The 14,980-nt window shown below is 42.2% G+C and overlaps 1 protein-coding gene across 1 annotated transcript in view; it reads right to left on the bottom strand.

The window, feature by feature from the left end:
* Nucleotides 1-1,032: 1,032 nt before the first annotated feature.
* SRD5A2 (steroid 5 alpha-reductase 2) overlaps nt 1,033-14,980 on the bottom strand; it is a 56,736-nt gene continuing 42,788 nt past the window's right edge. Inside the window, exons 2-5 of the mRNA XM_024747545.1 lie at nt 10,691-10,854; nt 6,381-6,482; nt 3,852-4,002; nt 1,033-1,099 (exon numbers count right to left, since the gene is read on the bottom strand). Of these exons, the coding sequence (XP_024603313.1) occupies nt 1,033-1,099; nt 3,852-4,002; nt 6,381-6,482; nt 10,691-10,854 (484 nt within the window). The remainder of the gene's footprint in view (nt 1,100-3,851; nt 4,003-6,380; nt 6,483-10,690; nt 10,855-14,980) is intronic.

The raw sequence follows: 14,980 nt of genomic DNA, 5'->3' as shown, positions 1-14,980 counted from the left end.
AGAATTTGCGGTCTATTGTAAAACACTTTTCTGCTCTTTGTAGTCAACCAGAGTCATCTCTTCTTCTCTGTAGTCATTAAAATCTGACCTTCAATAAAGCCCACACCAGTTTTCTGGATTAGCCTATAATATCTCTAACAGGGATTGTGTACTCTTCAGGAAGACAGAGGCACTAAGACAATGCACAAATTTGAAATGGGGTCAATGCGTTGTTGCATTTTCAGCAATAGGAAGACAGAGCTCCCCTATTAAAAGTCTACGTAATCATTTCACATTTTTCACAGTTAACTAAGGAAAACCCACGTGAGTGGGTTTTCATTTGGAAGAAAAATTGCTCTGGGTCCGTGCAGCTTCAGAATTTAAATCGCTGCGGATATGTATGTGTCAAATGTGCACCTTTAATAAATTCTATAAGCACTGCCCTCAACTCAAAACTTTCTCAACTACCGAGCTGTCTTACACGGATACAGAGCAGGTATAAAGCCACCTGTACTTGGGTCTTTCAAAGAAAAAAATACATAGGGAACTTTGCACTTTCTAGAAGGAATAGCTAAGTAGATGTCTTTACGTAAAAACAAGGGCCTTGTTGAAGCTTCAGTAGGAGATCTGGACAGGGAGGATGGGAGGAAACACTAAGGGGGCCCATGCAGAATCCTCAGGCCAGCTGCCAGAACACCAGAGGCCTCCTATTACATATACACGATGAGACTAAAAAGTTATAGGTTCAGGGCTTCCCTGGTGGTGCAGTGGTTGAGAGTCCACCTGCCGATGCAGGGGACGCGGGTTCGTGCCCTGGTCTGAGAGGATCCCACACGCCGTGGAGCGGCTGGGCCCGTGAGCCATGGCTGCTGAGCCCACGCATCTGGAGCCTGTGCTCCGCAACTGGAGAGGCCACAGCGGTGAGACGCCTGCGTACCGCAAAAAAAAAAACAAAAAACACAAAAAAAAACCAACAAAAAAACTTATAGGTTCAGCAGCTTGATGGTTTTCAAAAGGATTGTGGGAGCTTTGTTCCCTTTTTATTTGGTTTCTTTAAAAGATGACTGGAATGAGGGCTTTCCGAGACTTGGGGTAGTCCTCAAACATCTTGAGGTAGAATCTAAAAGACAAGAGAGGAATAATTATAAATACAACCAAGCAGTGGTCAACGACTGAGGTTTGATCTGTTTGGAATCCCTGTTACAAACCAGCCTGCAGTTGTTCAGGGTCTGACTCTTCCAGATGGCCATCTATCTATCTTCTTCCTCCCTCCCGCATCCTATCTCTTGTAGATGTTGAAGCTTCTCAGGTTGAGAAATAAAAAGTAATAGCCAGAGGACAGCAGTGGTGGCTGCACGATACGATGGGTGTACCCGATGCCACTGGATTATACACTTAAAATCGTTAAAATGGTAGATTTTATGTTATGTATATTTTACCCAATAAAAAATACATCATAGCCAGAAAGAAGTACTCAGTGGATTCAACTGAGAAATACAGGGAACCAGAGACCCCAAAGAGCATAGGCAACATTAACCCTAGGGAACTGGTCATGTTCCCAGGAAAATATCCCTTCGTGAGGCCTGGGAAACGCCAAGAAAATGTTACCTTGTATTATGGGTTGAATTGTGTTCCCCCCAAATATATACTGAAGTTCTAACCCCCAGTTCCTGAGAATGTGACCTTATTTTGGAAATAGGTTCACTGCAAATATAATTTATTAAGATGAGGTCATACTGGAGCAGGGTGGGCCCTTAATCCAGTATGACTGGTGTCCTCATGAGAAGGGGAAGAAGAGACACACACGCGGGAGAAGGCCACGTGAAGACAGAGGCAGGGATTAGAGTGAGGCCGCTATAAGCCATGAACACCAAAGACTGCCGGCCACTACCAGAAGCTAGGAAAAGACAAGGAAGGAGTCTTCCCTCGAGCCTCCAGAGAGAGCGTGGCCCTGCCCACACCTTGATTTCAGACTTCTGCCTTCAGAACTGTGAGAGAATAAATTTCTGTTCTTTAAGCCACTCGGTTTGTGGTCATCTGTTTCGGCAGCCCAGGGAGACTAATACATCTTGTAAAAAGGCTTTCCCTTTAAGTGACCAGGCTGTTCTCTTACCTAGTTGAAGCTGGCAGCTCTCAAGTTATAATTAAGATGATACACTCTGTTCAAGTACCATAGCTTGAACTGAGGGACAAATAGTATTAATATGTCACAGGAGGTGGCTGGTTTTCCGTGCTGTGATTTGAGGTCTGCTGAGCTGCCTCTCACAAACCCCAGTAAGCCCTGTGAAAAGATGCCCTCCGCCCTTCCCTATTATGGGAAGGCTGACATAATAGGACAGGGCCTCAGTTTGGATTCTGCTGTTGTACTAGCTAGAACCCTCTGGTGGGATTGCTATCCCTCCCCTGACCAAGCCCAGCGCAGGCCACCCTTCTCAGGGCCCCTCCAACTGCTGGCTGATGCCCTGTCCTCTCCCCCGCCCCTCTGACTCTGGTGGGCAACAGGCCTACCTGAATGGGGAAGAACTATTACACTGACCCCCTTCCAGGCTGGGGACCCTCCGGCGCCCTTCCCCACCAAGCAAAGGAGGGGGTAAGAATAGATCATGAGGAGTTGCTGTTTCATTCATTTCTCGCAGGTCTCTGCATAAATTCCACTCCAAGGAAAAGAACACATTCTTATTTAAACTTTCAAAACTTTGAAATTAATCATTAGCGGGACTAAAACACCTATGCAGGAGTATAAAGGGTTCCTTCAGGGTCCTGGTTCCAAGGCCGTTCTCTCTTTGGGCTTCCATCCCCTCTGTCACCAGTAACCACAGGCTTTCTCTTTCCTCCAGCCCCATTTCAGCGAAGGGATCTGACATTTGCCTTTACAGCCTGATAGCAACTTAGTATGTAACCCTTTCCCTTCCAGTGATACTTTTCCTTAACTCTTTTGTCCCCACCCCATCCCAGGCTCAGGGATTGGGAGGGAGGGAGGCGTTAGTAAAGCTTTAGGCTAGACCTACAGGGGAATGGGTCTAAGCCCCTGCAATTCCCAGCATTCCCCAACAGATGGCACAGTCCTGAAACTGCACCACACAAGTACATAATTGTTGACCCTATCTTCCCAGGAAGCCAGCAATGACCTTGGTAATGATTTATGGAGGGTGGAGGTAGAGGAAGGAGGAGTACCAAAATAAGCCCTGGTATTACACAGATTCCAAGAAAATAATCCTAGAGTTTCCAGGGCTCTGTGATTACCTGAACAGTTAGCACCAAACCTAGAATTAAAAATAGTAGGCACACTAGGTACAGGGCTAGTACTTTTCCCCAGTGGTTATCCATCCTGGCTGTACCTCAGAATTACCTGTGAAGCTTTGGAAAGTGCAACCTGGGCTCCCACCTATGGAACACACTTGGAGAGATGTGGCCGAAGTGAATTGAAGCACGGAAATGGAATCTACGTCTTGCACCTCCTCTTACCTGTAGCCCGCTGCCAAACAGCAGCCATTGCCAGATAAGCCTGATAGGAGGGCACAGAGCTGGGGTCAACTAACTCATGTGGACACTGAGTGCTTCTCTCTGGGAAGCCTTCTTCAACAAGGGGGCGTGTGGCTTCCCAAGTCACTTTGGTGCTCCTGTCTACCTGGGTTTGGTTTTGCTCATAGGAAGAAAAAAAAATGTTACTGTTACTGTCATCCAGCTAAATTTCAACTTCAGTGAAAATCCAAAAAGTCAGAATTCATCCGTCTGGATAATTGTATCAACCTTACCTTGTAAAAAAAAAAAAAAAATTCTCTTCCGTGTCTATATCTGACTCCATGTGTTAATAAAAGCCTATTGGGAGAAGAAAGCTCCATGGATGCTGCCACCTTGATTGAAAAGTTTACCTATGGTGGTGAAAAGCTCGCAGCCCAAGGAAACAAAGTGAGAAAAATGCAAATGCAAGCGCTGGGAGGGACCAAGTGGCCAGGGCATAGCCGATCCATTCAATGATCTCGCCAAGGAAATTGGCTCCAGAAACGTACGTGAACAAGCCACCTGCGTGCAGAAGAATCAACAAGTCAATCATCAGTCCTAGATCAGTGCCGCATTAAAACCCCTGTGCTTTGTTCCAAAATACATAAGGGAACCTAGGATGAATGTGGGGCTGGAGACTGCCTTCAGAGTCATGGGAGTTTGGTGGAATCCTCTTGGGGAGAAGGGAAAACAGCATCAGCATCCTGTAGCCCTCAGAACATCCTGGAATCGTGAGGAGTGGCCCCAACTGCTGGATGGGCTCCATCTAAATCTCCAACAACTGCTGGGCTACTGGCTCTGGACAGGACAAGGATGAGGTACAGGAGGTTGGGGATGGTTTCGTTCTATTAAGCAACATTTCCAGCTACCACTCACCTTCTCACTCCTTCCCTGGACACCCACACAGCACGTCCACCGCACAAAAGTTAAAAGAACACACCACGTGAAAACAATAACAACCTGAACTGACGTGAGAATTAGTCAGATTCTCCTTTGGCATTTGCCCTCCCACTTCTGCAAAGCAGTACACTCGTTCGAGTTTAAAGTACAGAGTGGGAGCTGCAAGGGTTTTGCCCTACTGGAGGCTGGTGAAGTCTGTTTCTATTGATTTTAAAGATCTCCTTTTCTATCCAACCTCTATTTCTGACCTCAAAACTGTATCTAGAAATCAACACATTTATAATGTTAGGAAATATATCTACACTCAATATTTCTGCCCCACACTAAACTGGGAAAGTTTCACCCCAAACAATTTTTTCTTTCCATACTTATACAAAGAATATTTTGTTTTTAAGTCATTATCTAACTTAACAGTTGGAGACTAACCTTGGCAATTTCACTTTTAAGAGCTTTCTCTGCTCTTCTCTATTTGTCTAGTTACTGAATGAAGACTTAAAAAATCAAAGCCCCTTAAAGCTATCTTCCTGAAGGATGCTATTGCATCAGCAGCTCCTGACCTGTAACCCCCCAGGAGTTAACACGGGCCTACTGCAAAGGGTCAATAAATAGTCTGTGAATATAGCAAATGGTGTATCTCAACCTACAGTATTATTTTTGTTTGATGTAGGTACTGAAAGGATGTTAGCAACATTCAAATTCATTTAAGTGTTACCTAATTCAAAGTAGCTTTGTCATTATTTTTTTAATCAGTGGATATTAGTCTGTGCCAACATCATGTCGTAATTCAGTAATTTTTAAATGTAAATAAAGAGTTGTATTTACATCAAAAAGGGTGAGAGCCACTGACCTACACAAATACCCACCTAAAAATGTTGAAGGATGACTTGGACGAATTCACTCCCACCTGCTTATACTTGTCAACCTCACACCTTTGTTACTTGGGAACAGTTAGGACTTCAAATATTCTGCACCTTTATCTCTGAAAATGCACTTGTACTTGTTAAACTTCCCATCCTAATTTTTGATTAAGTAAATATGGTTCCCTACACCTTTTAGAACATACAAGTGGCAGGAAATAAACAAATACTACCCCCTGACTACTCACTAGGTAAGTCTAGTGAGACTTATTGAAGGGGACCAATTTGTTGGTCATGCATGATTAGGCTTCATTTGCTAACCTAGGAAGCATCGACACTCCGTACATATGATTGTTAATTTTTTGTGTCAAGTTGACTGGCCATGGGGTGCCCAGATACTTGGTTGACCATTATTTCTGGGTGTGCCTGTGAGGGTGTTTCTGGATAAGATTAACATCTGAATCAACAGAATGAGTAAAGCAGATTGTCCTCCCCAGGGTTGATGGGCATCCAATCCACTGGAGGCCTGAATAGAACAAAAAACAGGGTAAGGGAGAATTCACGCTCTATTTTTGAGCTGAGACATTGGTCTTCTCCTGCATTAGGACTGAAACTTACACGGAAGCTCTCCCAGTTCTCAGGCCTTGGGACTCAGACTGGAAATTACACTGCCTACTCTCTGTGGGCTCCACCTTGTACATGGAAGATCATGGGATTTCTCAGCCTCCATAGTCATGTGAGCCAATTCCTCATAACAAATCTCTTTATTTATCAATGTCTAAATCTATATTCTATTGGTTCTGTTTCTCTGGAGAACCCCAGTACAGCACATAATAATCTTACCTACTGCAACTAAGAGGCAGCCTACTTTCACCCTACCCCAAACCCCTCCCTCCCCCCACCTGCAGGGTATTGTGATCATGAACCTTCCTGGGGGCTCTTCTCTTGAACTTCCAGGTTCCGATGAGGACTGCAAATGTGCTGTGGGGTAGGATGGGATGTGGAGGAGAAGTCAGGGACATATTGGGATATATTGTGTCATCTGGGCCCTCTCTGCCCCCTGTCCCTTTGTTACTCATAGTGTAATTCCTGAGACAGGCTCTCAAGGAGGAGTGGGAATCTGGAGGGCAGGGGAGACATTACCTTGTGGAATCCTATAGATGATTTCTCCAGGCTTCCTGAGCTGGCGCAATATATAGTCACTATGAATGTTGATTCCCATTCCCAAAATAAATAAGAAGACACCTTGGCAAAGAAGAGAGGGAGAAGTTAAGAATATATCCTGTTTTTGGTGTTTTTCTCACAATCTAAAGTTTTTGTTGTTGCTATTGTTTTTCTAAAAATGAAGGGAAGGGCATTTGACTTCGAATTTTAAGAATGAAACTAAGGCAAAAAAGGGGGGGAGGGGGCAACTAACCCTGGTCCTAAACTTGAATGAAGGGGCTGTGCTGTTTCATAAACCAAAGGGCTGAAAATGCAGAGTGTCACGTGATAGAGGCAAGCGGGGAAAGGAGAGAGGGAGGCCCTACCGTGCAATACTTAAATAAGTAAATAAACAAATAAATGAATGAATAAATAGCAAGCTTTCAGCCCATTCACAGATAATCAAAACATGGTCGGCAAACTCAACAGCCAACTCTAATCCCTTCACCTTTGCCACCCCCACTACAGAGGCTGAGAGACGGTCTTGTGACCTAGTTCTGCCAAGAGGATGTAAAGGGAAGTCTTCTGGAGGTTTCCTTGGAAATCTTTTGCTTTTCTGATAAAGGGGGCTAAATGGGACCAGTGTCTCTATGGCCTCCCTCTTCCTTTGTTGCCAGATGCGATACCTTGAGCTACAGGAAATGTCTTGCAACCGTGATGTGACTGTGATGAGGACTAGAAGTAAATATTCTCACAACAGTGGAGTAGAAAGTGCCTGAGATCTTAATGACACCAGCAAGCAGCTGAAGGAATGCAGAAGCCACCTACCTTAGGACAATCTTGTTATGTAGGAAATATAAATTCTGAATTATTTCACTAAGAGTTGGGTTTCTGTGACTTATTGCTGAGAGCACTACTGATTGATATACCCACGCTCATGGAAGTAATTGGAGAGCTTGGCACCTAGCAAACTGGTTTCCACCACGGCCAGTTCACACGCACACTCCCCTTCCCCATTCACAGGTACAGAAAGGGCTCTGGTCTGAGATGAGGAGAGCTGGGGTCAGGGATGCTATGTATTATGTCCCAATGCGCCCAGAATCACACTGTTCCACACAGACGCTGAACCCCAGCTCTCAGCCAAGTGTATTTGTGCTGATCAAAATACATCAGGCAGGGGACTTCCCTGGTGGTGCAGTGGTTAAGAATCTGCCTGCTAGTGCAGGCGACATGGGTTTGATCCCTGGTCCGGGAAGATCCAACATGCTGCAGAGCAACTAAGCCCGCAAGCCACAACTACTGAGCCCGCTCACCACAACTACTGAAGCCTGTGTGCCCCAGAGCCCATGTGCCACAACTACTGAGCCCACATGCTGCAACTACTGAAGCCTGCGCACCTAGAGCCCGTGCTCTGCAACAAGATAAGCCAGCACAATGAGAAGCCCATGCACCGCAACAAAGAGTAGCCCCCGTTTGCCACAACTAGAAAAAGCACATACGCAGCAACAAAGACCCAACGCAGCCAAAAATAAAAATATAATAAATTAAAAAAAAACAAAATACATCAGGCAAAAAGCAAGAACAGTTGAATTAAAAACAGTCACATCTACTCTCACCTCATTTGCTATGATATGAAATAATGATTGTTGTCTTGTCAAAAGATTATTAGCCTGGAAGAAAGGAAACCTGGAAAGGGACACCAGTGGAGGGAGGACGAGGGTGTGAGAGAGGGAGGGGAGATAGCATGCACAGCAGTGGAAAAGCAGGCACCTTAGATTCGATGTCTGTGTGTCCTTGGACAAGTCACTTATCCTCTCTCAGCCTCACTTTTCTTATCTGTAACATGTAGATTCCAACAGTACCTATCTTAAAAGGATGGTATGAGACTCATTCATGTGTTGATTCTTTCATTCATTTATTCAGATAACAGGTGTTGAGGTCTTACTATGTACCAAGCACTGTCCTAAACACCAGGGATACAGTAGTGAAAAAAACAGTCAAGGTGTCTGTTCTCATAGAGCTTACATTTCAGTGGAGAAACACAGAAATGAATTAAAATAATGAAACATTTAAATCACATAATATCACTACAAAGCAGAAAATTAAAGTAGGATAAGGAGATAAAAAAGAATGAATTGGGGTGGGGAGGAAGTGTCTCTACTTTAGATGAGGTCAATAGGGAAAGCTTTTCTGAAGATCTGGCATCTGTCCTATGATTTGAATAATGAGAATACAAAGATCTGAGGAAGAGCATTCTGGTAGAGGGACTAACAGATGCAAAGGTCCTGAGGCTAGTATAGGTTTAGCATGTCTAAGAAACAGAAGGAAGGTGCTACAGCTAATGCTTTAAGACAGATGGTGGGGGGTGGGGGTGGTGGTGGTAATGAGGAGATGAGAAGAGAATGGAACTTTCAAAATCCCATCAAGCTCTACAGGATATGGTGAGGAGTGTGGATTTGTAATTGCAACAGGAAGCCAATGGCAGGTTTTAAGCAGGGGAGAATAGGATCTGATGTTAGTTTATTATCATTACAAAAGAAGTATATATGTTTTGTGGAAGATGAAATGCTAATTAGCAGAAATAAGAAAACCAAGACACTTTGTTCCTACTACCCAAGAACTACCACCATTAAACACTTTGGTGCACGTCCTTCCAGATCTTCATCTTATGTAACATGTAGGCATATTCCAAGTTCCTCAAATGTCCCCAGAATACCACTTCTAGCTGGTTCGTGTAAACCAAAGTCCAATATAGGACCACACCCGACATCTGGTCATTACATCCTTTAAGGCCATTTTCATCTAGCCCAGACCCCTGTCTTTTTTTTTTTTTTTAGGACACTGACTTCTTAAAAAGACCAGACAGGTGTCCCTCAGAAAGCCCCCCTTTCTAGATAAGACTGGCTTACTTCCTCACGGTGGCATCTAACTGATTTGATTCTCTGTATTTCCTGTAAACTGGCATAAATCATTTTCTTGTGTGGTTATGGGATCAGTTTAGTAACTATACAGTTAGGTACATTTATTTATCTGTTCTCAGTGTTGAGCAACTTTCATTTGGATTTTTAATTAAGTTATGAAGTTTCACGATTCAAAGGACAAAACTGTATTAAAAGAAAATTTCTGCCCACCATCCCATTCTCTTTACCCCAAACCCTACAGATACGCTTTTTAAAAAGTTTCTCTTTTATCAATCCAAGAGGTCCTCCTCCAATTTTTTACACAAACAGCAGCACACTGTACACACTGTGCACACTTTATGTTTATTTAACCTCATGCTCTAGGGATGTCTCCAGACGAGCACAGAGACAGTCCTTGCTTTTGTTCTGCTTTGTTTTTGTGGCTCCAGAATACTCCACTGGGTGCGTGTACCAGCATTCGTACAACTAATCCTCCGGTCATTCGTGTGTTCAAATGTTCCCTCTGACCGCTGTGTGGAGAAGGAGCTACTGAGGGTCAGGACTGGAAGTAGGACGTTTAGCTTGAAGGTCACCGTGGCAGTCCAGGCAAGAGGTCATCCTGGCTCAGACCAGGATGAAGTTAGCGCAGTCATGGAGAGCTGAGCTCAGTCGGCACATGTTTTAGAACTAGAGGCAGCTGTACTAAACTGATGGAGGGAACGTGATATGTGATGTAAGGAGAAGGATTAAGGATAATCTCTGCCTTTTTCCTTTGAGCCAAAAGAATGTACAAACAGTTGAACCTTTACTTTAGTAAAGAACTTTAGCTCCTCTTGCAGATAATGAAAAACATTCAATGATCAGTGTTTTCTACTATTTTGGATAGGTGGTCAGGAAAAGTCTCTCTGAGGAGATGTGAATTAATAGAGACCTAAATAAAGGGAGGGAGCAAGCTCCCCAAGTATACAGGGACTGAGCATTCTACACAGAGGATGTAGTCTGTACGACAGCTCTGGAGCAGGACAAACTTGAGTATTCCAGGCCCAGCAGGAAAGCCACTGAGGCTACAGCACAGTGAGATGGATGGAGATAGGAAATGAAGTCAGGAAATGGGGCAGGACCAAGAACATCTGGGTTTCATAGGCAGTGGTAAGAAATTTGTATTTTATCCTGAGAGTAACAGAAATGCACTGGAGGGTTTTGAGATGGGTAATGACATGATGTTTTTCAAAGATCTCTCAGGCTGCTATACAGAGAAAAGACTAGGGTGGAGGCAGTCGTGGGGTGGGGGTGGGGGGAATGGAATCCTTGGAAGGTTATTGCAGTAGGATAGCGAGAGGTAATGGTGATTTAGCCTGTGGGAAGGGGTGTTAACTGGGGTATGGGTGAGAAGTAGTCAGATTCACTTACCCAAGCTAAACCGTATGTCTGTGTACCACTCAGCAGGGTATTCAGCACAGTAAACCAGGTAGTAGCCTTGGAGGAGTCCATTTCCCATGCAGAAGACAAAGCCTCTGAAAAGGAATACAACTGGAAACGGCCTCCCTCTAGTGAGCAGTGAGTAAACAAATGTCCTAGGGTATATGGGGGAGAAAGGTCAGGATCCATTGTTAAAAAAGAAATCAATCACTGAGATGAAGTAACAGGCAATCACATCAAACCCATTTTGAAAAACCATTTCCCTTAACTGTATGCAATGAAAGGACATTACCTGGTTCTAGAGCAATCATTTAGGCTATTATTTGTCTTGTTTCATTAAAATACACAGTAGCCATCATGCCTTTCAAGCCACAACAGCCTTGAAAGGTAAATTTCATCCTTATAAATTAAGTTAATAAATTCAATCCTATAAACACAGGACTGGAGATCAGCTTTACATGGATCTAGAAGTGAAATCCAGATTATGCTGGAAGAAAGATAAAGCCAGGCTTATCCCATGTAGCAGTGGAATGGAATTGTGATAGGAGTCGTTCAGACATATGTGGCTTTCCATATGTCTCTCTAATATGATTTAATTACTGATATTGTAGCATTCCCTAGAAAGTGGGCTGCAGAACCCCTTGAGAAAAGTGAGAGATTCCTTTAAATGCTAGGAACTATGAATCTAGAGGAATCTAGGAAGACGTTAAAAAATATAAATAACGTCAAAATTAAAATTTGCCCAAGATTTAATGCTAAATACTAGACAGCAAACTACGTCCTGTTTTTGATTTTTCTTCTTTTATGGTGCAATATAACCATCATACAGGAAAGCTCATAAACCTATGTGAATAGTTCAGTGAATTACTGTCAAATAAACACGCATAATGTCACTAACCCAAGTCAAGAAACGGAATATTGCCATCACCTGGAAGCCTCCTATGGGTCCCTCCTGTTCACAGTGCCACCATTACCCCAGAGGTCACCACCATCCTGATTCCTGTAATAATCATTTCCTTTTGCTTCTTTACAATTTTACCTCATTTGTATGCATCCCTAAAAACATAGTTTATTTTGCTCATATTTAATTCCATATGAAAGGAAACTCATCATGTTTCTAAGACTCAAGCATGTTGTTGTGGATAGCTATAGTTCATTTATTTTCATTGTTGTATATTATTTTCATGTATGAATATACCACATGTGCTTATCTATTTTACTTTGTTGAGTATTTGAGTTCCTTCCATAGTGTTTTACTTACTCAAAGATAATTTTCCCAACTCACACACAATAGAAAAACAAATACCATATGCTAACACATATATATGGAATCTAAAAAATATATATATATGTATATATATATATATATATGGTTTTGATGAACCTAGGGGCAGGACAGGAATAAAGATGCAGTCTTAGAGAATGGGCTTGAGGACACGGGGAAGGGGAAGGGTAAGCTGGGACGAAGTGAGAGAGTGGCATGGACATATACACACTACCAAATGTAAAATAGATAGCTAGTGGGAAGCAGCCGCATAGCACAGGGAGATCAGCTTGATGCTTTGTGACCACCTAGAGGGGTGGGATAGGGAGGCTGGGAGGGAGATGCAAGAGGGAGGAGATATGGGGATATATGTATATGTATAGCTGATTCACTTTGATATAAAGCAGAAGTTAACACACTATTGTAAAGCAATTATACTCCAATAAAGATGTTAAAATAGGAAAGATTATTTTCCCATTATTTTAATGATTTTTCATTTTATGTTTTAACATTTGTTTTAACATTTCATCTTATGTTTAACATTCCAAATGTTTATACATTTGGAATTCATTTTGTTGCAAGAAATTAGATAAGAATCCAACATAATTTTTTTCCTAATGTTAGTAAATTTACTAAATATCTCTTCCTCACTGACACGCATTGCCATTGATATTATACACTAAATTATCATACATATTGGTTTCTCTTCTAGACTCTTGTTTCTGTTCCATTGATCTATTTATTGCCAGTACTATGTTATTTTAATAATTGTACTTTTAAAATATGTCTTAATACTAGGAGGGGCTGTTCTTATATCATTTTTTTATAGATTTTCAAGTTACTCTTCACTGTTTTTCATGTGAACTTTAAAACTAACTTGTGAAACACCCACTCCCAAATCTCACTAATGTTAGAAATACCATTGACCCTTGAACAATGGGGGTTTGAACTGCCCAGGTAAACGTATCCATGAATTTTTTTCAATAGTAAATACTACAGTACTACACTATACAGGGTTGGTTGAACGCAGGGATACAGAACCTCAGATAAGGAGGAATGGCGTTTACTGAGGAACCACAGATATGGAGGACTGACTATGAGGTACACATGGATTTTTCAATTGCTTGGAGGGTCAGTTCCCCTAACACCCATATTGTTCAAGGGTCAACTGTACTCTTAAATTTAAAAATTAATTAAAAGAGTGAAACTGCAGAAGGAGAACCTCCAAGAGCACTCCTCCATAAAAAAAAAAACTGACAAAAAAAAATGTCAGACCTCTGGGAACCAACCAAGGCTTGCAGCAACCCAGGGAGCATTTAGGCAAGAAAAAGGCTAAATCTCAGGAAGGACAACAAGCTCTGTGGCATTTTCAACTAACCTTAATCCCATCTCCCACTTTCCAGTTCTGCACAGCGTTGAAAAGTAACAGCTTCCACTCCCAGGATTGGAGGCAGCAAAACAGGGCTTGAGCTCTTTCAAAGCCCCATTTCCAAAGAGAAGTCATTATTTTACCTGTCTGGTAGTTCCCTGAAAGACTCCACTCAAAAGGCTTGTCTTTAGTCCACCTCACTCAAACCTACCTAGTGCTAAAACTTTCTGGGGATGGGGGGATGTTTTTGAATGTTTTAGCAGCACAGTGCCCTGAGGTAATGGATAACAGGTGGGGCAAATATTAGACTAATCAAAAAGCTTAAAAGGAAAGACTGAGGAATGAGATGCCCATAGGGGCTTTGAAAATCTCATACATATTTCTGGGAATCTAGAGAGTCATGCACATGCATAGGGCCATGCACATACTCAAAAGAAGACCTGAAAATGTCCTAAGCTCTCACGTCTGATTGACCTTGAGGTCTGTGAAAGTAGCAAGTGAGGCCAAAGCAGAGTTGTAATCTACATGAGTGGTTGTTGAAGGACTTCTCTAAGATGCACACAGAGGCCCTTGGCAAAGACTGGGAGACTTATTGGTCCCAGGTGTTTAAGGAAATCTCTGTCTGATCATTAACTGGTCATTAAGAAAACCAAGTAGTGACTTCAGTGGCCACACAACCAAGAGGAAGGCATCATAGAATGAGCTCAGAAAAGCTACTAGGCAAACAGCAACAACAAACCCTGTGAGGCAGAGAGAATCTGATTTCCAGAGTTGCTACACAGTATTATTTGAAATGCTTAGTTTTCAACAATAAAATATGGAACATGCAAAGAAACAAGAAACTATGACCCATACATAGGGAAAAATGCAACCAATTGACACTGTCTCTGAGAAACCCAGACATTGGACTTCTTGGGCAAAAATTTTTAATTGACTATTTTAAATATGTTCAAAGGGCTAAGGAAACCGTGTCTAAAGAACTAAATGAATGTATAAGAATGAGAGACTATCAAATAGAGAATATCAATAGAGATAAAAATTATAAAAAGGAACCAAATAAAAATCTGGAGTTGAAAAGTATAACAACTGAAATGAAATTTACACTAGAGGAACTTAGCAGTAGACCTGAGTAGGCAGAAGAAACAATCAATGAAATTGAAGATAGGTTAATTGAATTATTCTAGTCAGGAATAGAGAGAAAAAAGAATGGAGAAAAATAAACAGAGGTTCAGAAGTCTGTAGGACACAGAGATAATGACAAAGGGACAGAAGAATATGTGCAGAAATAATGTCCAAACACTTCAGAACTTGATGACAAACATTAATCAACACATCCAAGCTCAGTGAACTCCACGTAGATAGACTCACAGATATCCAAATGTAGGTATATCATGATCAAACTGATGAAAGACAAAGAGAGTCTTGAAAACAGCAAAAGAGAAGCAACTCACCACATGCAATACAATACTAGCTGATTTCTCATCAGAAACCATGGAGGCAAGCAGGCAGTGGAATGACGTATTCAGTATGCTGACAAAAAAAAAAAAACCTGCCAAACAATAATTTTTTATCTGGGAAAACGACCCTTCAAAAGCTAAGGAGGTGGGGAGCTTCAAGGCGGCGGAAGAGTAGACGTGGAGATCACCTT

Source organism: Neophocaena asiaeorientalis, unplaced genomic scaffold, assembly GCF_003031525.2.
Source record: "Neophocaena asiaeorientalis asiaeorientalis breed wild unplaced genomic scaffold, Neophocaena_asiaeorientalis_V1.1 scaffold625, whole genome shotgun sequence".
NCBI lineage: Eukaryota > Metazoa > Chordata > Mammalia > Artiodactyla > Phocoenidae > Neophocaena > Neophocaena asiaeorientalis.
This window is presented reverse-complemented; position numbering and strand designations above follow the sequence as displayed.